Here is a 24833-nt window from a genome sequence, read left to right on the forward strand (position 1 = left end):
TGATGTAACTGAGAGGGAATCGCACGGCTTTGCGCAGGGCGGCGGTGCAGTCACCAGCCCTGCGCTGCTCAAGAGCCGCGTGGCACCGAGGGCCGTGAGCGGGGTTGGGGGGACGGGTTGGTGGTCGGACCGGAGGGGCTCACAGGTCTTTTCCAGTGTTGCACAGCACGGTTAACAGGTCGTGTCTGGAGGGCGTGTTATAAAAAACATGTAGCTTCGCTAATTGAAGCGTTGTTCGCACATCATTAATCTTATGATAATACCTTGGGGCGAGCTTTTGCCTTAATTGCCTCCCTGACCAGTTTTATGTACATCATACGCACGTACGTAAACTCACGTGCTCCTAAACAAGGACTAACTTTCCCGCTCTGATACGGAGACAAACTAACGCTGTACCGTCAGCTCTTCCAGCCCCAAGCCGCTCCGAGGGCACTGCCAGCGGCTCCAGGCCCACCTGGAAGTCTCCTCCTCCTCGCTTTCTCCTCCTCCTGCTGGCCGCGGTGCTCCGGAGCCGGCTGGGCGCACGCAGGTACTGCGGTCCGCCGTTCGGGCCGAGCCCGACAGCGAGGCACGAGCCCAGGGAAGAGGGGCCCGCGCGGCGCGCCCCGTCGCCATGACGACGGCACCACAGCGGGCTGGAGGGAGCGGTGGGGGAGCCGTGGCCGCCGAGCTGCCTCCTCACAGCTGGTGTCCCCGGCAGGGAGCTCCGTCAGTGCCGGCCTGGGGCCTCGTCCAGCGGAGAGGTGGCTCGGGGGGGGAGTGGGTGGCGGCGCGAGTGGGTGCGAAGGCCCCATGGATTGAGGGAGCTGCCTGCTGTTCCTGACAGGAACAGCGTGGTTGTCTGCAGACCTCCCCTGGCAACTCGTAGTCCAGCTAATACATACAACTTCAAGGCGTGTGCGTCTATTAGCCGTGTTAGTTTGCTTGCACATGGGTTGCAAATACCTTTGGCAGTCATTGCCAGGAGTGCAAGCTAAATCAACAAGCAGCGTGTTCTGTGTTTATTTTGCCCGTTAAAGAACAAGTGTGTAGTATTAGTAACCTCTAAATATCATCAAACTCCCAAATGATTAGTCTTACATTGTATTTTAGGCTGCCTTTTCTTATTTCTTTCTTTCTTTTAATTTTAGTTTGGGCTGGGAGCATGCTGCTAGTCCTGTTTAATATCTTTATTGATGATCTGGATGAGAGGATTGAGTGCACCCTTAATAAGTTTTCAGATGACACAAGATGGCTGAAAGTGTTGATCTGCCCCAGGATAGCAAGGCCCTACAGAGTGTCACTGGGCTGAAGCCAATGGGATGAGGTTCAACAAGACCGAGTGCCAGGTCCTGCACTTCGGCCACAACGACCCCAGGCAACGCTACAGGCTTGGAGCAGAGTGGCTGGAAGACTGTAGAAGAAATAGACCTGGGAGCGTTGGTTGATGCTTGGCTCAACATGAGCCAACAGTGTGCCCAGGTGGGCAAGAAGGCCCTTGGCATCCTGGCTTGTATCAGAAATAGTGCAGCCAGTTGGAACAGGGAGGTGACTGTCCCTCTGTATTCAGCTCTGGTTGGCTGCACCTTGAATAGAGTCGCGGAATCACAGAATCATTGAATGGTTTGGGTTGGAAGGAACCTTTAAGATCATCTAGTTCCAACCCTCTGCTGTAGGCAGGGACATCTCCCTCTAGACCAGGTTGCTCAAGGCCTCATCCAGCCTGGCCTTGAATGCTTCCAGGGAAGGGGCATCCACAGCCTCTCTGAACAACCTGTTCCAGTGTCTCACCTCCCTCACAGTAAAGACTTACCTCTTAATGTCTGGTATAAATCTATTCTTTGCATACTGTGTTCAGTTTTGGTCCCATCAGTACAAGTAAGATACTGAGGCCATGGAGTGTGTCCAGAGAAGGGCAACAAAGCTGTGAAGGATTTGAAAAACAAGTCTTATGGGGAATAGCTGAGGGAACTGGGATTGTGGAATCTGGATGAAAGAAAGCTCAGGAGAGACCTTAATGCTCTCTACAGCTGCCTGAAAAGAGGTGGTGGTGAGGCAGGAGTCAGTCTGTTTTCCTGTGTAACGAGCAATACGCTTTAAGTTGCACCAGCAGAGTTTCAGGTTGGATATTAGGAAGAACTTCTCAGAAAGAGTGGTGATGTGGTGGTGCATTGAAGCACATTGCCCAGGGAGGTGGAGGAGTTGCCATCCCTGCAGGTGTTCATGAAATGTGTGGATATGGCACCGAAGGACACTGGGTCATGGGAATGGACTGATGGTTGAACTGGATAATCTCAGTGGTCTTTTCCAGCATTAATGATTCTACAATTCTGTGTTTCAATCTTTCCTTTATTTGATGCTTATTGAAAGTGCAGGTCCACAATCGTTTGCAGACTTCCAGTTGGAGGCAGCATCAGCAGCAATAATAAAAATATGATATAAATGTGCAAAAAGTTCCAGCACTGTAAGGCAGTCTCTATTTTAGCAGTCCATACTCAGATGTTACAGCACTGACTACATGCTGTACTAACTTGGGTATTCATTTTTTTTTTTAGCTACTGCTTTAAGACAGAGACTTCATGGATAAATATGAAATCCTTAAAAAAATTGGAGAAGGATCTTTCGGCAAAATATTCTTGGCGAAAGCAAAAGTGGATGATGAGCAATGTGTTATCAAGGAGATTGATTTAACGGAGGTAAAACTGCAAAACCTGGATGATAACAGTAGTTATTGACCAAATTGTGATGATTGCATTCTGCTAGCATGTGTACTTGGGTGAAGTCTTACCACGTTTGTAGGTGTGTCTTCAAAGGCATAGTTAAACTCTTTGGACTCTGTGCTCTTTGTCTGTCATTTTAGTGATTTTTCAAATTTAGAGTAAATATTTTGGTGTTAACACTTTGTTTTTCACTGTGTTTTTTTTTTTCTTTTCAAAGCTGTGCTTACTAAATGTTATAGTACCTATTTTAACTTTTATAGCAGATGATTCAGCTGCAATGACATTTTGCTAATGAATTAACAAGGCACAGTTCGGTGACACATTTCTATAAACTTTTCCATTCCCTTTTTTTTTTTTTTTTTTCCACATCCATGTTTTCAGACATGAGTGATTTACAACAGAGTCCTTCCAATTCTCATTTATTGTGTGTGGCAGTTTGATTTGTCTAACTGTATAACTCAATTTGTATAACTCAAAACGTCCATTCTGTAGTTGTCGTCTCAGCTACTTGGTTGGGCTCCGGCCTGCTTTAGAAGAACAAGGATGCTGTTTGTTGTGCTTGAGAATTCTGTTCTAGACTGAGGTGAATTGGGCCATAGAAGTGCTGTGTTTCTTTCTGTGGGCTGCAAAGAGTGGCTAGCCCAGGTATCAGAGTAATGTCCTCCTATATCTACTTCCAGAAGGACAGGCAGTTGAACTCCCAGGAATTTCAACAGTCATTTTCACTGGGTATCTACGTGCCTGTGACAGGTCTTGTGTTCTGGGCCACACCAGTGAATTTATGGTGTGTGAGAGAACCATAATAGAAGAAAACTGGTATGTATGAGGCCTAGAAAGAACTATATAACCTGCAGATTCAAGCCCAGAAAAAAAAATTGATTTGATTTGGTCATTTCTAATCTTGTATTTCAGTGTATGCAAAATAGAAAAAAAAAAAAAGTAAATATTTTCTTGTAGTTTATCCCAGCTGTTAAACAAGAGCTGGTTACAGAAAATTCTGACTCTGAAGTTGTAAAATTTGTCTGATGTTTAGAGTGTGTTTCTTTCTTGTATGAGCTGTGTCTCTGTGTGTCTTTTCGCCTTCTGAATCTTTTGAATCTTTTAGGGTTACATTTCAAATTTGTTTCTTAAGAACGAGAGTAGGAGACTTATTTTTACAAATGAAATGGGACACTTTAATAGAATCTGTGTACTCTGAAGCATGAGTTTTAAAGGAATTATATTGATAAAAATGTAATTGCAACCAAATATGTCTTCTATTAACTGTAACAGGGTAAAGATTTTGCTTGAAGTGTTGCAAGAACTCATAACAGTTGTAAAACAGAACTTTTTTCTTTATTTTTTTGAAATTACCCTTATTAAGAATACAGAATCACCCTGACCTGTACTCTTCAAATATATGAAGAAAGTTTAACTTTGTGTTAACTTTGTTAACTTTTTCATCAACATAGTAGTAGCATCTGTGCAAAAAGTTTAAAGCTGTCCATTTGCCCATGTGTAAGATGTCGTCATTTGATAACGTTCCAATGTATTTCCAAACATCTGCTGCAAATGGGTATTTCAAACTGTGTGTACATCGTGTTTTATAATGTTTCTGCATCACCTGTGGCAGTCTTTCTGTATTGGTAGGAATGCTTTGACACCAGTGTAACTGCTTTTGGAAAGAGTTAAGTATATCACTGCTAGCATACAGTTTCTTAATTCTTTGTAGATGCCTGTGAAAGAAAAGGAAGCCTCTCAGAAAGAAGTCATTCTTCTGGCCAAGATGAAGCATGCAAATATAGTAACCTTCTATGCTTCTTTGCAAGGTTTACTTTTAACATTTTTGTTTTATTTGTGACCGTAGGGGTGAAAGGCAGCAAAGTCTGGTTTGTTCTTACTGACCAACACGAAGCGTGGGCCCAGCACCTTATTTATCAGTAGGGACCACTTCCAGCTCCTAAAAATGAACACAAGGTATCAGCTTTAGTCACTACTTTCTCTCTTCACTGAGTGGATGGGACATAAAGATCAAATGCTAGATCCTGGGATCTCTGCATTGCTTTAGCTGAACTTTAATCTTGACCTTCAGCAGAGATCCAGAGTTCTGTCATACTTTCCCAGGATCTTAAATAGAAGAAATGTGCTTTGGAGTACTGAAATAGGTCCTGTGGGCCTTTGACTTGTGGGATACCACACTCTGAGGTATCCCTAAGCTTGCAGAAAAGTTTTAGCTTAGAATTTGAGGCTGAAAGAGAGAGCAGAGTGGCTTTCAGACAGGGGTTGATGCTGGATTTTGGAGGGCCTGTGAAGAAAAATGAAGGCTGGTATCCATAGGGAGCATGCAGTTAATGTATGATGCAGGTAGAACTTACTGTACACCTTGAGACCCCACAGTGGGGTCGGGGCTCCTTGGGGTCCACAATCTCACAGGCTTTTGGGTCTGGGACCAGAACTGGGGCTGTAAGAGGCTAACACAGGGTGGGGTTTGGGAGTGTGTTGAACACTTGCCAGATTTCAGGAGCAAAAGCCTTACAAGTCAGTGCTAGCTGCAGTTTACAGCTATTGCTTGGGAATGGAAACAAACGAGGGCCCAGGTTTAATTTGAGTCCTTCCCTTTTGAGATAGGGACTAGAATCAACCAAGATTTGCATCTCCCTTTTCATTTTAGAGCTGGAAGTGATCCCAAGTACTGGTGAAAGCTCAGCTTTGACATAAGGTTAGTACTGGGCAGTGCAACAGTCTTTGTCCCAGGTTATTCTGTGATTCCTGGAGACCCACAGGGAGAAGGGGGTTTGTGCTGGGGGAAGTGAAGCTTCCGTGGCTCAAGTTATTCTAGGATTTTCTGAGTTCACTGTAAGAAGAGAACCAGGAGCCACAAAGAGGATTGTCCTCTCTTGAATATTTGTTTGAAGATGGGTACCTGTTTCTAACAAAGACTGGGATCAGGCTGTGAGCTGGGACAAGGTAAAGGCCTGCCAACAGTCCAGGACTTGTGGGATTATGTTACTGTTGGCTACTGACTAAGACAGGAATCTTTTCCATGTCAACAGTAAGCTCATGATTACTCATAATTTGCAGTTATTCATAATTACTGTATGTGTCCATCCCTGATTTTGGTGCAGTTTCTACATGCAGTCATGTTTTCCTGTTGTGAGGGAAGAAAAGCTTTATAAAGTCAGAGTTGACATAGGACTGAAAGAGATGGAAGGAAGGCTGTTCTTCATAAAAGCTAACTCCCTATGTTTCTCTTTCTTGCTGACATCTGTCATAAGGAATGCCTTGTGGAATGAATACTGTACTTACTGCTGTTGTTCAGATTGTTTTATGTGATCAGGATTATAAATATTTCAGGGAACATGCTCATCTGGTAGTCCTCTGGACTCCAGAAAAATGAGAACAGGGTGAGTTCTCATAGTAAACAGCACCTGGTGTTTATTTCTGCTATTGAACTGCTGCTTTCAGCCTTTTCCCTAGCACTGACTGTATACTTAATTTTTATTGGGAAATTAGCATTAGCTGTAAGAATATCTGGCTTCTTCTATCAATGTGGTTTCTTGAGGTGTATCTCATGTATTTAATGTACTGGTGAATCTCCATTTAAATAAATGTTCATGTCTTTCTTACTTTTGCATCAGGTGACACTGGAGGTATCAGTGTTTAATCAGTCACTCTTTGAAATGGAGGAGTAGGTAGAGGATGAATTCTCTTAATAGAAAGACTGTAAAAATGTGAATAATTTATTGCTGTATTAATGAATAATAAAGGAAAAAAATATACTTTTCCTTACAGAAGAAAACAAGCTGTATATTGTGATGGAATACTGTGATGGTGGAGATTTGATGAAGAGGATAAATATGCAGCACGGAGTACTGTTTGAGGAGGACCAGGTGAAACCAGTTAACAAAGGACATATTATGTCAAATGTTGTTTGAATTGTCCAGTCCTAGCAACTGTTTCTGTTATGAGCTGTTACAAAAACTGAACATTTCTTCGATGAGTTTAATGGCAGTTCAGAGTTTGCTTTTTACACTATTTTAAGATCTTACATGAATTTATTAACAGTATTTTGATGCCAGTTTTATTCCTCTTCCCTTTATTCCTTCCATCGTGAAGGCACATTCCATTTAGATAAGCAGTGTACCCGCTCAGCCAGGTTTATTTTACAAGGTGTTTTGGAGTTACAAGGGGATATATGATGTATGAGTTCCTCACTCTGGTGTGATTTGCATCATGACATATCGTGCTTTAGAATGAAGTCAGTGGTGAATCTCCCATTCATTTTATTTGGGTTAGGTGTTTTCTGGTGCCATTTAAATTGTTAAGCCAACCCAGAGAAACAAGGCCAGAATTCTGATTGCTTTTGGAGCATATTGATGTGCGTTTTAATTTGTAAATAGGTATGTTTGAGTGGTATTGCAGCTCACAGAAGCAGAAGTTCCCACTACTTAGCCTGCTCCTTGATCTTTTAAGTAGCATTAAGCATTCTGAGGGAAATCTTCCTACATATTGGACTTCATATATTGAACTCGTTATTTAATTGCATGTAGTCTTCCACTCTTGCAGTTACAATGACAACTTGTCTAGATGCTGGATAGACATATCTAACCTGTTAGCAGAAATGTACTCTAAATTTTATGACATTACTTCTTGCTTAAATTGGAAAAGAGGAACTCCATAGCATAGTATTTATCTATTTATTGTATCAGCTCCACTCAGGGAATCATCTGTGAAACAGAAAGCATTTCTGCATAAAAGATTATATAAACTCAGTTAAAGTCTTCCAGGACCTTCAGTTTTCCTGAAGAGAGAAACATGTAAGCAAGTCTTACTTTTGTTTCTGAATTAAATCCAGTGGCTCTTATTCAATAAAAACCATATATAACTGAAGTTGGATATGGACTTAAGAACTATCTGGGGTTAAGGATAAACTTGTGTGATTACTTAATAACCAAGTTCCTTCATAGCTCTGTTTTTTTAACCACATTTCAGACCTGCTTCCTCTTGTTTCTTTATCTCCAGATCACATTTTGTACAATTACAAGTATTATAACTGCTTGGTATGGTATCCATTGCTGAGGATTTGGAAGACACTACCCAATTCTGCCTTAGTTGTTGTTGTTAACTCATTTCTAAAGATCTAGTCTTCTTTCTCTCCTTTGACATAATTATTCAATCCATACTCAAGTGATGGTCTTGTCACAGTCAATGAAAACTTGACTGGGTTAAAGAAAGTGGGAGCAGGTATTTATATCCATCTCTTGATAGCACTGAAAAAAAAGGAAAAGTCTATGGCATTGATTTTAGTCATTTGAAAGTATTATTTCTTACTGTTTTCTATCATCTGTTTTCTATGTATTTTAGATTTTGTTGTTGTCTTTGTTGTATATATTTCATCCACACAAATTTACACATATCTGTCCATTTATCTCTTACTGCAGATTTTGAGTTGGTTTGTACAGATCTCCTTGGGCTTGAAGCACATTCATGACAGGAAGATTTTACACAGAGACATAAAATCACAGGTAGTAAAAGTGAGATGGGAAAAGGAGTGATTTTATCTTGTGAAAAATATGCTCAAGAAGCTCTGCTTGGTTTCATTTTCTTATATCAGTTTCTTCTTCTTTTTCAGAACATTTTTCTTAGTAGTAACGGGAAGGTAGCAAAGCTTGGAGACTTTGGCATAGCAAGACAGTTGAATGAGTAAGTACCTTTTGTATTTTGTATGAGATCTACACCAAGTATGACTATTTTTTGAATGTTTGGAATGTAACCTGCATGGGGAAATTGTCTGTGAATTGTGCTTGGTCTAGAATATGAAGAGTCTGTCACTGTATTTTTTCCCATTATCCTGTAATGTGCCATGCTGCTTGAAGCCACAGATCCTTATAAGTCTCATCATAGGCTGTTTCTCATCCTATGCTACATAGAGGAGTGGAGAAGCCTCAATCTTTCACTGTTTGTTAAAGAAGGACTAGAACCCCTCCTCTGAAACGTTGAATTCGATGGCTTGCATCCATGTGTCTGAACTCTGCTCTCTCAAAGACAGTGGTCTGTCTTATCTTTACTGACTCAGGACCAGCGTGCCTTAACCTATGTAGTAGCCAGACATTGTTTAGGAAAAGGCTAATGGTAATTAAAAAAAACAAACAGTGATTGAATTTGATCCCTTTTTTAGCCTCTTGATAGCTCTGACCTTGGCAGGATCTTTTGCCAATGATGTTCTGGTATTTCATTAGGTATCTTATGGAAAGATAATTTCCTCTGTTCATCATTTTGTAGGTTATCCTTCTGTTATCAGTCCTTAGGTGCTTTGTACTCCACCTGAAGCAATGTACTTGTAACTTCTCCCATCCCTAAACTAAATTAATCTAAACTCAATCATGTTACTGCATACGCAGTAACAGTAAAGGGAGCAGATAACTTTAGCCAGCATAGACAATTTGTGCATTCTCTTCAGATGTACTTAGCTGTGTTCATGTGTGAGATCCCTTTATGTATTCATCACATGAATGTGCAGCACATGTAATGTCTGTCAAGGCCCTGTCAGATTGGCTTTGGACTGAAGCCTGCATAACCTTGTAAGTTTGTGGTACATCAGAGCTGGGAGGTCTCAATGAGAGCTGGAGTATAATGAACTTATTTTGGTAGTATCTTCATCTAAGCTTCCTTATCTGCAGGGATATGCTGTGCCATTATTTTAGCTGCAGTCTCCATCATCACTAATACCTTTGTGGTGTGCCCCTTTTCGAAGCTCATACCCACTGGCAAAGCCTCAGCTCTTCACATGTAAAATACTGGTGCAGAAAACGCCTACCTTCAGAAGTGTTCTGAGGATACCTGCTTTGAGGCTTGGTCCTACATGGTTGATAGGAAGTAAACTCCAGAACTGGATTACTGAATAGGCATCAGGGACTATAGGGACAAAAATATTTGGGGCTCTATAGAACCTTTTCTCGTATAACAAGTGATTTTAATTTCTCAGTCTCTTTTCTCCCCCTCATCTGTGATACACAAAGGCATTTTCATCTCCATTCTCCACTTCCAACTGCCAGATAGTGTCCAGTATTTGTACTTTCAGTTCAGTGTCCTTGCCACCTCTGGCACTCAGAGTTCTCTCTAAAAAGTGTCACTTCCAACTTTAATTGACATCTAGTGCACAGTGAGAGGAATCACAGTCTGTGAGTACCTTCTGACTTCCCAGTGACTCTTGATGACACCCACAGAATAGATGTCTGAAAGAATGTGAAATGAATCCAGGTGGTGTTATTTGGCTATACACCTACATAACAAGTCAGCAGCAAAGATGGAAACAAAATTCACATACTTCTGCTTTAGTTTCTGAACAACACTTCCTCCTTTATCTTGCTTGCATGACTGACTACCACTTAAATATTCTTACTTCAAAGTCAGAGACTTCTCCTATTTTGATGTGTGGTTGATGGCTTTCAGAATTTTATGCTAATGATAATAATTCCTTGAAAATGTTGATTACAATGCTGATAAAAAGTGGGAGAAAGACAATTCTTGTGCTTTCTGTTGAAATGCAAGCACTGTATTAAAAAAGTTGGTCATTTTTACAGAGAAATGGGAACTGCTTCTGTTTTTCTTGGAGTGTTCCACTGAGCTATTACTCAACCACTTTGAGAGCAGCTATGATATGCCCCGTGGAGTCTAACTCGATTGCTTGCAGACATTTTCAGTGTACAAGCCTTTTTGTTTATTGTGTTTCATTAGCACGACAGAGTTTGCCTGTACATGCGTAGGGACCCCCTATTATCTGTCACCAGAGATCTGTGAAAATCGACCATATAACAATAAAACGTAAGTCTCTGTTTTCTTCCTATGCTTGTGCATGAGGGTGTGCAGGTGTGCAGTCACGAGATGACTTCTTGTCATCATGTTGTGCTTTAAATTAGTATTTCTGCAGGACACCAGAAACTTCACACGTATCAGCTAGAGACAGCTTTGCTCTTCAGTCTTGGAAGGAACATTAAGCAGACATAGTTTGTAGCATGTGCCTTTTCCAATGATAAGGATAGTACCTGGTTAGGTACCACAGAAACATTGGTGCTACAACTGAAAAAAAAAACAACAAATGTAAGATTTATATTTTCAGTGCATCTTAAGAAGAAACAAAAGGTGCACCAATACTCATGTCTGATGGAGTAATGCTAGTAAATCTGTGGCACAGATAACCTCTCTAGAGAGGTTTGCTGTTTGCTGGGGCCTGCATTGAGAACATTGAGAAGAGGATATCAGGATATCAGGTATGATAAAGGTAGCTGACTGCTATCCCTGCCTGGTCTTTCAAGCTAGGTTGCATGAGACTGTAACTAGGATATTAAAAAATATCCAAAAAATCTTTACATCCCTTGGGAAGGTGTTGAAGGAATCAGCAGTGCAGGTGGTGTTCTCCTCAGTCCTTCCATTTGAAGACTGGGATGTGAGCAGGAGGAGGATGGATCTTTGCCTATGTTGGCAATTCTGCCTGTGGCAAAGGCGTTGGGACTTGATGATCCTTCTGGTCCCTTCCAATCCAAGGCATTTTTTGATTCTAAGATTCTATAAATTTGAGAGCTGAAAAGAGATACTGATTACACGTAAATAAATATTAGTGGCTTTTCATGAAACTTTAATTCCTTTTGTTCACAGAGATATTTGGTCTCTTGGCTGTGTGCTCTATGAGCTATGTGCACTGAAGCATCCTGTAAGTACCTTATAATTAGATCAGTACCATATTATTAAAAAGAAAGTGGACAGCCTAGAAAATTTGTAGAAATAACAGCATTAATTAACTATTGGAATTGATATTTAAGCATGACTGCCAGTGTTTAATTTTTTGTATTGTGTCTGTTTTGTGCATACCAAACTACAATGTATTGTGATTGAGTCAGCTGAGTTGCATCGGTAATGAAAAATCAGCTTGTACCTTGGTTCCTGAGAACACAGAACACAGAGGATAAGTTGTGTGAACTGAGGCTTTGAAGCTGAATGCTGTGAAGACAGTATGTATGCAGGTCTCTGCTTAACAGCTTTTGGCAAAATTAATCTTGTGTATTTCTGGAAAAATCGTGTCTGTGTTGCTGTATAGCAGTAGAATATGAAAAACTTCTTCCGAGTACCAAAGCTAGCACACCTCCTGAGTCACACAGCAGAAATAAGGAACATAACCAGAAAATCCATTAAAAAAGTGGCTATGTTAATTTTTCTTCAGCAAACTACAGGTGATGAGAACTGATTTCTGAAGAGATCGCATAGCACAGAGCTGCTGTCAGCAAGTGCCTTTTTTCATGTTGAGATATCGGCAATAGGGCGACAAAGAACAGTCTCAAGTTTCACCAGGGGAAGTTCAGGTTGGGTATTAGGGAGAAAATCTTCTTTGAAAGAGTGGTCAGGCACTGGAATGGGCTGTCCAGGCTGTCACTGGAGATGTTCAGGAAACGTGTAGATGTGATGTTAAGGAACATGGTTTAGTGGACAGCACTGGCGGTAGGAGGATGGTTGGGCTAGATGATCTTAGAGGTCTTTTCCAACCATAATGATTCGATGATTCTAAGGCATCACTTCCAACCAGCAGTACTGTCACCTTTTTATGTTTTTCACTGATCAAGTTTGAAGGCAATAGTTTGCATCAGCTGGTGCTGAAGATCTGCAGAGGATATTTTCACCCAGTGTCTCCCAGATATTCGTATGATCTGAGGATGTTAATTTCCCAGCTGTTTAAAATATCTCCGAGAGATCGACCATCTATCAATTCTATTTTAAGGAAGCCCTTCTTGCAGAAGCTTGTTTTAAGACATTTGCCCCCAGAGGTGAGTACCTTGTAATGCTGCTTGGCAAGAGGAGAATGTGTATCATAGTATAAAACAGTTCTGTCAGATACTTACATTGCTTATTGTTAACACAGGAAGAACTCAGTCACACTGTGATACAGAGAAGGAAGCCTTCAGGATCACTGCCTGAAGTCAAGATGATGCCAGGTAATGGTAATGTTATTTAACATTGGTTCTACACTAGTGTTTGTTAGTTACAATGTGGTTGATGGTGATAACTTTCACCAGCAGTCTTTATTGCACATTTGGATATAAGAGTTTCAACCAAATCTGAAAATAATACAAGGAGAGAACTGAAATAGCAGAAACATTCACCCTTGACAGTGCATCACTATCCTACCTGTTCAGGAAGAGACCACAGATCATTTGCAACACTCAGAAAAGCTGCCATGTGTTTCTGGTTTACACAGGTCTCCCTTTTATTTATTGTACTTCTTTGCAAAACTGATTAGTAAAATCCACGTTACGTGAGTGTGACAAATTATACTGTTTCAAAAACTTCATTCTAAGAATGAAAAGCAGAGTGCTCGGGAACTGAGAGGTATGATAAAATATGATTCTGTGATGAAAGGATGTAAGGAGTGTTTATTAATTCAGCCTGTCAGTGTTAGATTTATACACCCTACTATGGTTTCCCAGTGCATCGTGTAGAAAGCAACAATAGTAACCTTTTAATATTTTATTTTTAAGAAGTTTGTAAGCTTCAAAGAAGGAGAGTCCAGGACCAAATTCTTCCAGGATCTGAAATGGTAGCACCTATGACAACGCAGGAATTATATCAAAGAAATGAATGGAAGCCTTCTTCAAGAGGGCAACAGCTTCAGGTACTGTTCATCCACATTCTCATAACATTTAATTATCATAGAAGATAAACTCCTAATGTTAGAAGAGGTCCTATTAAATTCAACCTAATGCGTGCATCCATCATCCAAAAGATGTTAAACTCTATCTGGCCCAGTATTGACCCCTGGGGTGCCTTGCTGGCTAGTGACATCCAGCTGTGTAGCATGATCAGCTCAGAATCAACATGATTCAGCCAGTTTTCAATCTATGTTGCTACTCCTCCAGCACATTCTTGGTCAGCATTTCTTTGAAGATGTTCTGGGAGACACTACCAAAAGCTATTCTAAAGTCAAGGTAGGCAATAGCTGCTGCTCTCCCTTTGTCTACCAAGCCAGTTATTTCATTGAAAATGGCTGTAAGGTCAGTCAAGTGTGATCTTCCTTTTGTAAATTCATACTGACTACTCCTGATCACCTTCTTGTCTTTTGTGTGTCTGTAAATGATTTCCAGGATAAATTGATGCATCACCTTGCCAGGCATCAAGGTGGGGCTGCCTGGCCTGGAGTTTCCTTCTTCCTGCTTTTTTTGCAAGATAGGAATGACATCTGCTTTCCTCAGTCCTCAGTCTCCTTTCATGTATGGTCTCATCTATGTTCAGTTTGCTGATGTGTTCTCTAGTCTGATCCTCTTCCACCAAGAGTTTGTCTTCCTTGCTCCAAACTCTCTCCCTGGTCGGAAGGCACTGGGATTCCTTAAGGCCACACTTGCTGCTGAAGTCTGAGACAAAGAAGGGATTCAGTACCTCAGCCTTTTTCATTCTGTAACTGTTCTGTATCACCAGGCATTCACTGCTCACAGTTCTCAGTTTTCCTATTTAGATGGTCTGATTTAGTTTTCCTGTTGGCATTAGATTGCCATACTCATGGGCACCATACTCTAAAATTTCCTATAATGAGGCACAATATGTACCCTTTCTGAAGTTACCTCTTTTTTAGGAATATTACTGGCAGTGGAAAATTTTTCTTACATAGATATGAATCTGTATTGTGCATTAATCTGCACTGTGCTGTAGGTAGAAGTGCAAAACAGGGAGGAATAGATAACGTATTTACTGGCTAAGCAAGGGACCCTGAGATGCTTTTTTCAGCTTTTTTCTCATACACCATGTGATGTTTTTAGTCTCCCAGTGTGGAAAAGTTCATTGATGTCTTGTTACACTTCTTTTATATCATGCAGCAGCATGTGACCTTTCTCTTGGTTGTTCTTATGAGATGGAAAAGGCAGTCTTGTTGCATATTAGAGATGCAGGAAAGTTGCATCACAGAAAGGACTTTGAGAAATGAGAAGCTAACTCCCACAGGCAGATAATTATTAGTCTGTGTGTTTACTGCCCCAAAAGATGCCCCACGTTCCCACTGCTGTCACATATAAGACTGTCCTGGAATTATCTCAGTGTTCTGGACTTTGGAACAGGTGGTGTGGCTCAAGGACAGCTAAGTTACAGGGCACAAAGCCCTGACTCACACAACATGGGCTGCTGTCTAATCACAGGAGATGATGGAACAGGGAAAAGAGGAGGACAGTAAGATTCCATACACCCTATGTGTAACAAGTTAGGAAGTTTGTGAAATGATTTTGAGAACTTACACTAACTGTACTTACACTAACTTACACAGACTGTATTAAAATGCAACTCAGAATGGGAAGGATAGGAAATAGTTCAAACTGGTATTGATACTAATGAAAACAATTAAATTAACATCCTTTATTATATTTTCAGCCACAGAGCTCCAGATTTAAGATGGCAGAAAGGCCAGAAAACATTAGAGTACATGGCCATTATGGTCATTACTATGATAAACTCGACAATTTGCAAAGGAAAATTAATGCATGTTGTGACCTTTCTCACATCAGCCAAAGAGCAGAGGAATATTATAAACTAAAAGGACAAATTGCACCTCCACCCCCCCCACCTGAATGGTAAACCTTTCTCATTATTTCCTAGTAGTGAACTGTCACTCATTATTTTGAGTAATCAGTCTTCCTCTTTAGGTAGCACTGTAATTATAGCTTATGTAATCTTTCCTTCTCTGCTTGGTCTTTGATAATTTTTGCACAGGTTTATTGTACAACGCTGGAACTCCTGCTCTTCTCAATCCAGAAGTTCCTTCTGAATGTATTGTCCTGATGTTTGAAATTTCATTATCAAAATGTCTCCCATACCTCATCGAGTGAAGAGTAAAACACAACCTTTCTGTAGACTTTCTGACCATATCAAAGATAAACATTGTCTTTTCCTCCCATCAGAAACAGAAAGAACTAAAGAGCAAAAGCTGTTCTGTACTGAAGGAGATGGAGTGGGAGACAAGCCATGCAGATGTTGTTTTTTGGAAGCCTATATTTTGGTTTTAGATATAAAGACCTGCTCTTCAGCGGTCTGTGGATTTCAAAGCCTTTCTTTTATAAAGCAGAGGTAGAAACTTTCTCTTTTGAGAATGCCTGTCCATTGACCACTTATTTTGAGGATCAGGAAAAATGACTTTATTCTCATTAACATTTTCACATACCATTTCTCAAATAAAAGGTGAAAAGGTACTCAGCTCTTCAGAAGGCTAATATAACTAAAATAACAGGACAGGAGCTGCCCTAAGAGTGCATGTTTTCTTTTTGCTATTATACTGTTGTCTTGTATTTATACATATTTTATCCATACGTATACATTCATGTTGTACAAACAGAGCTGGCAGAGTATTGCTCGTGCACAAGATAGAATCTGTGAAATAAAATGCAGGATAAGGATGTCACTTTCTCTCTCAGGCCTGCAGAATACCTTCAAAGGCGCTTTGAAGCCCAGCAGTACAAGATTAAAGTGGAAAAACAGCTGGTGAGTGAATACTGAATCACAGAATCAAATCAGTGAAAGAATCTGAATGAAAATCCTCAAGATGTACTGATGTCTTTCTAATAGACTGTAACAGTGACAGGTAGAAAGTTCTGCTCTAGCAAATTTGTTGATCTGCTCTACAGTGGTCATCTTCAGGTTTTATTTTTAATGTAAAACTGTAACAGTGTAAAATTCTACAATGACTCTTACTTCCAAAAATACACACTTGCCTTACTGCACTCCACAGTGGAAGAGGGAAAGTGAATTCAGTGAGCACTGAAGAAAGGATTCTAAGTGAAAATTCATTTGCTTTGGGGTTTATTTGTGCCTCCACAGGGGCTGCGGCCATCCTCCGCTGACCCATATCATGACCAAATGCAGATGCAAAAAATAGATGAGGAGCATCTCAAAATACATCAGCAGGACACATCTAGAAAGACTGAGATGAAAGAACAGGTAAAGAAGATGTTTTTCTTAGTTGCTTAAAGCTGTTTCCCTACACTCCTCAACAGTGATGTTCTTTATATTGCTGTTTCTCTAATAAATATGCATTTCTAATAAATATGCATTCTAACTTATTGTTGTTTAATAGGAGTACCTGAAGCAGTTGCAGAAAATTCGTGAAGAATACCACAGCAATATGGAAGAACTCAGATTAAGAGCAAGGGTACACCAGGTAGCAAAGCAGTCATATTTCCTTTCCATCAAACATACATGCAGTCTTATTTCCTTTTTCTTTTTTAAGGTAATACACTTAATTAGTAATTGAAATGAAAATTTTATCCATATGTTCCTTAGGAGAATCAAAAAATACAAGATAAAACCTTTCTGGTGAGTCAAGGGAAAACTGAAGACCACTCTGAAACCAAAGATACAGCTGGAATAAGAGGAGAATTACTTGAGGTATGAGTACCATCCTATAGTCTATACAGAACTTTTTATTCATAGACTTTGATTCACTCTCTGGAACTATTATGGAAAATGTAAAGTCTAAATCTTAACTGATATTTGTACCATATATGAAAATATCCCTTGATTTCCTTCATGAGCAGCTTGGAAAGCTTATTTGGACTAGTTCTAATACCATTTGGTCACTTTTTGTTCCCCCTATTTAATTATGGAAAGGTACTTCCACCTCATTTCTTTTTGTGGTGTGTTTCTTCTCCTTCCTTTCTGAGTGAAGGAAAAAGGAAATCACTCACTGTAAATCTTCATTAGAATGCTGTACAGAAGATGTATTAAATAAGAGCTCAGAGTAGAACATGAATACTTCTCCTGTAAGGAAGATGCTCACTTGGGGAGTAAGTTACAATCCAGTTTTATGTGGATTTCTTACCTGAACAGAAATTTGGGAGAAGTGGTAGTGAGAAGCGGAGCCAAAGATTTCCATCTGCAGGAATTCATCACTTCTTCCTCATCACATACTTCCAAAACAGCCGCTGGAATGGAGCTTCAGAATCATTCCACTTTTACTTTGAAATACTGCTGTGGTGAAAACCAGATGAGGTTTCCAGACCACAAGTGGTTCTCCAGCAGTAATTTCAGGAGTGAAACACATGAAAGCGTCAACTTGTCAAATTATTTATCAGAGCACAAACTGGTGGCTAATTTTGAAAGAACAGCCCTTGTGTAGGTGGTCGGATTCTTAAGCCAGAATTTGTTTCATGTGGTGTAGGACTTTGTGCAGTGTTGAGTAGCAGGGGGCAGATTTCCACATAAAATGTGACAGACATTGCTACCTTACTGCAGTGATTCTTCAGTGATTAATGGATCCTAATTCCAGCTTTTACTAAAATGAAATCCCTTGCTGGGATAGGCTAGGCTATAGGCAACTCCAGCCACAGCTGGACAGAAAAGTAAGTTTTATGCCTGTTTGATGTCACCTTAATTTGTGGGCACTCCATCAACTGGAGAAACTCCACAGATGTTTCTAAAATGTCAGTGAGTTGTTGTGGCTTCTCCTGATGTTGATGACGAGCAGATGCACAGCAGATCATTGATGGACCTGTATACAATCATTTTCTTTGCTTTTATGAGGCATGTTCTAACACAGGATTTAGGAATATGCAGAGGGATAATTAAGTAATTTTTAGGTGTTACCAGAAAACAAGATCACATGAAAACTAGACTTTGTACAGGTACAGGTTTCAGTTACAATATTGATTTTCATCATTTCCAAAGTCTGCCAGTATGAAACTAAGCAATGAATGGAATATTCTTAAAGACACATATATGAGGAAATCAATGACTAGGTTTATTAATGAAACAAGTCTTTTTACATAAGGTATATACATATTCTGCTTCCAAATATTTTAAAGTTGTTGTTTTTCTCTCCTAGGGCATGGAAGAAAACTTTAAACAGGTCAGACTCCAGGCCAGGCAAGACCAAGAAAATCTAGAGAAGAAATGCAGCAGAAAGGTATCCGTACTTACCATAAGTTTTGCCATTTTATTAAATCTGTACAGTGATGCCACAGTAGCTCTGGAAATCAAAGTATTTGAGAACCAATTAGGAGGACCATTTGCTAAGTTTCTGTGACAAGATAGAATGACTAAGAAACATATGGCAGAGCTTTTCGGGTCTTTTGAGGGAGACCCCACTTAAATCTTAGCAGAGAGAAATCAGTCCCCATTTGTTCATCTGAATATCAAACTGCGTGTCTGAACATATTTTTGTTCAACATTATTCTCTGCAGTGCTTTTTGAATTGTAAGAGGGGGTAGGAAATGAATGGGAATGCACATGAGACATCAGGAAAGTTTTGGACCATAAAATCATTCTGAAGTGGTCTGAAGGTGTTTTGTGAAGTGTTGCACTGAAGCAGATTTTAATAATGGCTGAGAAACAGTGTAAGAACCAACTCAGTGTATCACAAGTATTTAAATTAAATGATTGTTAAAGACACTTTTCCTTTCTCTACTGAATGCAGTCTTTTGGAAATATCCATAAACTGCTCTTTAGAACAATCTATTTTTGTCTTCTTTGATCTTGTTAAAGAAAAATGCTGCTAAACAGAAGTCATTTTTAACAGAGCAATGGTTTTCAAGTTTGTAGTTCTCTATAAACTGTGTGCCTTTAATTATGTACTTTAATATTTTAATGAAGTGTTTGAATTTTCTTTAGGGGGGAGTAAAATTTGAAATTAATTTAGATGTGTGTGTTCCTGAGGAAGACAGCATTCAAGAAGCAGAGGTAGGGTTCAGTTATATTCAAAGCACTTACATCAGTAATCTGGAATGGTGACAGTAGCTCCATATCTAAGGTTTAAATGTTTCCATGACCATCATTCTCTACCTTGTTTTTTTTTTCCAGGTACAGGATAAACTCAATGAGATATTAACTTCTGTGGATAGTGAGAATCTTGAAGACAAATTGTTGAATGTTTATGAAAGTCCTATGGACAGGGCCTTGGGAGAATTATCTGGACACCAAACAGGTATTTCATAGAGAAATTCAATTGACTATGAGTCCTGAAAATAAGGTGAGAGCTAGATAAGTTCAGTAACTGCAAGACATAACAAGTTTATCTGATGTTTCTCTCTCACTTCAATATCTTATACCACTATCAATGTTACAATCCCCCTGAAATCTATTTAAAAATGAAATAACCTCTTCCTCTTTTTCTTCTCTCTAGCGTCCAGTGATGCAGGTGATACTGAAAAAAAAAGAAAGCATTGGCAAGCTGGAACACCCCAGACACTACTGAAATGTTTAGCCAATATTGATACTTCATCTGTATCTGTATGTCCTACTATGGCTGAAAATGAACTTTGTAAGAAAGTTTTTATGCTTTTCAGTGAGCTAAAGTGGGGAGCTACTAAAATTCAGCCAGACTGCTCATTTAAATACCTCTGCAAACTTTTCCATACCAGAACATTCACGTGATCAAACGGGCTTTTAATTGGAAGGACACTGTAATAGTTGAGGTTATTGGATGTGTTAAACCACAGAACGAAAGAATTGCTTTCCCCTCTAATACTGCAATCATGTTTTGCTGCTCATAAATAGAGCACAGTTTTAGGAATCACTGTGTGACCTGAGGAATTCGCTGCCAGTCTGCAGTGAATCAACGCAGCTTTCTCAGGCATTGAGCTGATAATACAAAAGAACTCTGGCTGTCTGTGGCCAAAGTCATCCAAGAGCGTGGTGGTGTTCTGGTTTCCCATGCCACAGACTCGTGTTAATTCACATCACGAGTGCATCCTTACGCAGATGTGATTGTGGTGGTTTTCCTTTTCTGAAGAGCTGATTTGTTTACTTTCTTGCAGTACCCGTGCATATATTCCCAGACAGAAAGGTAGCTTCAGTGACTGGGTGCTGTAAACAAAGGACTTGTCCAGCATCCTTGCAATCTCCCAGCACCCCAGATACACAGAAACAACCTGAGGAGTTTGCATAGATAGTCAAGACAAAGCAAAATATTGTTAGGGTGCCACTTCTTGTTCCTTGCACAGTAGGTGATGGGCACAGGGAACAAGAGAAACAGGAACTTTTCGGAAGCTTTTCAGCTCCAAACCAACATGTCTGAGAACAAGGACTGCTCAGTGAAGCTCTACCCGTTTATTCCAGGATATTCAAGTATGCTTATTACTTGAACATAAACACTGGTGTTAAGAAATCTTTAGTGACAAACAGTCCAGACTGTCCAGTGTTGCACAAAAGGAAGAAATTAGAGTCAAAATTAGTTTAATTCCGGCAAAAGGCGGTGAAAAGCCACAGTCATGATTTAGTGACCTGAGAACCTTCCTGTTCTTCAGCTGACCATGTTATTCTGCCTGAAGACATCACAGAAAACAGGAAGCAGTGGAAACAAACAGCCCCAGGGACGCTCCTGAACATCTTAGCAAAAGCAGAGCTCTGTAATGATTCCTTCATCCAGCTTAAAGAGGAAATAGGTAGGATGTCTGTTACTGTAAATTACACAAGGTTTTCTTCAGTTACTGTGTTACTGTGCTACTGGCAGAGGACAAGAAGCAGTACTTTTAGAAAATTTAGAAGCAATTGACAAATGAGAAAAGCATTGGCAGCTTCTGCCAGCAGCTCTGGCTCTGTCCTGCAGCAGTGCAAGTTCTCTTTCAGGATGTAGCTGTTTTCAGCAGGTGGGAAAACCTGCTTACCAGCTATCACTTTATATATAATTCTTCATTTACCTGGGCAGATGAGGTTAAGGTACTACTTGCAACAAGGCAGGAGATAGCACAAACCTGGAATTAGCCTCTGCAGCAGTTGAGATTGAAGAACCTTGTAAAAAATCTACAAATCTGTGCAAATACATGTATTTCTGTGAAACAGCTATAAATTGTAGTACATAATGGCTGGTGAGCGGCTTTACATAGTCCATGCTGATACTGCTGATGCTGAAACTGATTTCAACTCACTTATGCTGCAGCACATTTCTCTAAAGTAAGAGGCTGCTTTAAAAATGACATTTTCTATGCATCAGCACGTAGCTAAAAGGCAGAGAATTTTCTACAGAAAGATAAATGTAACCAAATGGTGTCGTTTTACACAGAGTTGCCAGTCTACTGAATGTTTAATTGGAATAAAAGGAAGCCAAATAAATGGCATGCACCAAATTTCAATATTTTTAATGGATCGTGAGAAATATCTTTCATTCACAGCAGTGCAGACAGCACTCTCTTGCTAATTATGCATCCCATACATGCTCCAATGGAATAACAAGCTTTTGAAAAACTGCTCCATCCTGAAGGCTTAATGAGGCTGAATTACCTTTCTGGAAACTGGCTTTAAAGCTTACACATAAAAAAAATAAAAGCAAATCACTTTTCATAGACTCGCAAGGTTGGAAAGGACCTGCAAGATCATCTGGTCCAACCATCCTCCCATCACCTCTGCTACCACAAGCACTAAACCAAATCTCACAGCTCCTCATCCAGGCGCCTCTTGAACACTGCCAGGGACGGCGCCTCCACCACCTCCCTGGGCAGCCATTGCAGTGCCTGACCACTCTGAGAGAAAAAGTTCTTCCTTATGTCCAACCTAAACCTCCTCTGATACAACCTGTGGCCATTTCCTTTTCATTAATGTCAGCAGCCCATAGAACTAAAGCAAGAATAAGGTCATGTGGGTATTCTTAAGTGCTATTCCTTTGAGCAGTTATATGTTAAAATACCACCCTCCTTCAATACGCAGTTCTGTCCTGCTACAAAAGTTGTCATTGTGGAATACATTGTTACCCAAACCGACAGATTTCAGTTGGACTACACACAGGATTCATCCCATGTGTACTGAAACAACCCTTAGAACTGTTCTCCCACTTTTCAGGTTGAAGTTGCCTTCCAGTCTCTAAAAGTGAGCAGTTTCAGTGAATCATAGCTACTATATTCAAGCAGTAATTTTCAGCCTTTCCCACACAGTATTCTCCTAAGTTTTCCACTGCAAATAGAGGCTGTTGTATTTGGTACTTAACCTCCCAACATCAGATCTGCATTCTTACTTACCCTTTATAGTCCTTTGGTTGTGGTCTGCAAACGTGCTGGATTACCGAGCTGAAGTTATAAACTGCTGACTAAAACATGCCATCAGGAATAACTGAAGTCGGTTGAGCACAGTACTGACAGTGCTGTATTCAGTGCTGTATTTATTTGCTATTATTTTAGATACTATTTTATAACTAGCTAATATGGAAATAAAGACATTAACCTTGTTGCCTTCAGAAGAAAGCAAGGAAGATGATTCAGAAACGTGTGCCTGTGTTGCTGTTGATGAAGGCAGACTTGAGCCAAGATCAGATGATGAAGACACGTAAGTCAAGCACATCAGAAATCAAATTCATACGATGAAGTTTTCATGAAGTGGCAGGATGTATTGCCTGAAGCTCTTTTTCTCCATTCTTTTAAATTCATAACTGAAGAAAACTTGTTTTACAGTCTGCTAATGTACCTTTCAACTCTGTAATTTATTTTCAAGTGCTAACGCTGATGTTAAAAACGTTAGGCCTATGTATTAACATGGCTGGTTCCCATTTAGATAGCAAAAGATCTCACAAAAAGAGGTGAAGACACAACTTAGGTTTTCTATGTAGCTTGTATATTCTTTACAAAGCATTGTAAAAAGTCTCAAAGGCACTGAAACTAGAAACACTTGTAACAACATACACTTAATGAATACAAATTTCTTGCTTAATTTACAGGAATTTTGCAGACTCTGGAGATGAGCTGAGACATGAGCTGGAAGCAGCTTTGGAAAAAGCAGTAACGTCTTCAGCAGAGAGATGCACAGAGTCTTCTGTGCTTTCAATAAATAAAGATCGAGCTCATGAAGAAAGCACAAGCTTACCTAGCAAACTGCTTGAGAAATCTAATGATGAGTTAGAAAGTAACTGCGGGTCACTTACTTTAGATGCAAATAATGGAAAAAGCAAGCAACAGCTACGTGATGCACAAGAATGATTACTGATTCAAAACAAAATTGTCCTGGAAATGTGAACTACATCAGTAAAACAATAATGATAAAAAACAGGTAGCTGTCAATAAATTCCAGGTAAATCAATTGCTTTTCAATAGCGTTAAACAATTAAGATGTTTCTTGACATTTTTTAAAGGAAAAAAAATAACAGGCTACTTTTGGGATTACTACATGTTGGAAAACTCCAATCCAGAATTGTGTATGTAATGCATTTTCCTTGATTAATGTAAACTACCTGGGACGTCTCTGACACTTGCCTGGGCAACTTCTGGCTGCATACTCTGCAGCCATTTTTGTATCATGTCAGAAAGTCTCCCAGTCAATGTATTTTATTTTCATAGATCAATCAATATCCCATTTTAAGAAGCTTTTCCAGCTTTTCACAACCCCTCAGTACCATCAGTGCACCTTAGTATTTCATGTAGTTTCATTTATACTGCGCTGACTGCACCTCCAACTCAACTTATACAGCAGCAGTAAGTGGGCTTACTGTGCCATGAGAATTGTGCATTCCCCAGTTCCTAATAACTTAGGACAGGGTTCCAGTGAATTAATTAATTTCCAGTGATTAAACATGCGTTTTTCCAACCATATTTTTTTCACATACAAAATGTCATCAGTACAGGTGAAGTTTAAATAGAAGAAAAAAACATGTTCTGAAGTCTGATTTCAGTAGCTTGTTGCACTTTTCTTGTAGTTCTCAGCACAACCTAAAACACTGTTGTGATGGCTCAAAAAAACCCCACAATGTTTCTCCAGTTTGGATGTGAAAACGGATGCTTCATATTTTAACTTTTTGCTCACTTAGTTCTCAGTGTCATAAGCACTCTCTTAGAGCTGTGAGGTTTGTATTTGTGTGCTATCTAATTATGGTCTCTAATTTAGGCCCTCCTATTTCCTAGGAACAGAAAATCTTTCAGTAGGATAGAACACGAGAAATACTATGCCATACTGTAAAGGATGTGAGGAAAGAGCTAATGTAAGGACTGACAATTATGATACTAAAAAAGCAAGCTAGCAAATTGTATTAGAGGAACTGCTATAGATAATGAAATCACCAAGACTATATGAGAAACAGCTGCTTACATTTTTCTTCATTAAACGTAACTACATTTTTCTTCTCATGTTGTTGGAGTACTTAACTTTACCAATGGAAGAAACATATATACATATATATGCACCTATCTGTAAAAACATGAAACACAGTGTTCTAGGAAGGATTCT

At 39.8% G+C, this 24833-nt stretch overlaps 1 protein-coding gene across 10 annotated transcripts; it reads left to right on the forward strand.

Annotated features, from left to right (window-relative positions):
• The first annotated feature begins 448 nt into the window (after positions 1–448).
• Positions 449–24726, forward strand: NEK5 (NIMA related kinase 5). Of its 10 annotated transcripts, none has more exons than XM_052670836.1 (23): positions 449–529; positions 2535–2675; positions 4411–4507; positions 6471–6568; positions 8120–8203; positions 8311–8381; positions 10416–10502; positions 11334–11388; positions 12293–12493; positions 12589–12661; positions 13205–13338; positions 15078–15277; positions 16115–16181; positions 16518–16637; positions 16774–16857; positions 16980–17084; positions 18520–18600; positions 19305–19373; positions 19494–19617; positions 19816–19953; positions 20939–21076; positions 22859–22946; positions 23335–24726. In XM_052670836.1, exons 2-23 carry the CDS (start codon positions 2559–2561, stop codon positions 23591–23593), a joined length of 2490 nt encoding a protein of 829 aa, XP_052526796.1. In that variant the 5' UTR covers positions 449–529; positions 2535–2558; the 3' UTR covers positions 23594–24726. The 10 variants fall into 10 exon arrangements, with proteins under 10 accessions (XP_052526796.1, XP_052526798.1, XP_052526797.1 ...); XM_052670838.1 differs by having other exon boundaries at positions 22862–22946; XM_052670837.1 differs by having other exon boundaries at positions 13208–13338.
• The last annotated feature ends 107 nt before the right edge of the window (positions 24727–24833 follow it).

This window comes from Tympanuchus pallidicinctus, unplaced genomic scaffold (genome assembly GCF_026119805.1).
Source record: "Tympanuchus pallidicinctus isolate F22 unplaced genomic scaffold, pur_lepc_1.0 scaffold11, whole genome shotgun sequence".
NCBI classification, from domain to species: Eukaryota; Metazoa; Chordata; class Aves; order Galliformes; family Phasianidae; genus Tympanuchus; species Tympanuchus pallidicinctus.

Coding starts and splice junctions, on each gene's coding strand:
- NEK5 (XM_052670836.1), top strand. CDS start 2,559: ATGGATAAATATGAAATCCTTAAAAAAATTGGAGAAGGATCTTTCGGC. Junction 12,662..13,204: donor TGAAGTCAAGATGATGCCAG/GTAATGGTAATG, acceptor TTTATTTTTAAG/AAGTTTGTAAGCTTCAAAGA. Junction 13,339..15,077: donor CAAGAGGGCAACAGCTTCAG/GTACTGTTCATC, acceptor TTATATTTTCAG/CCACAGAGCTCCAGATTTAA.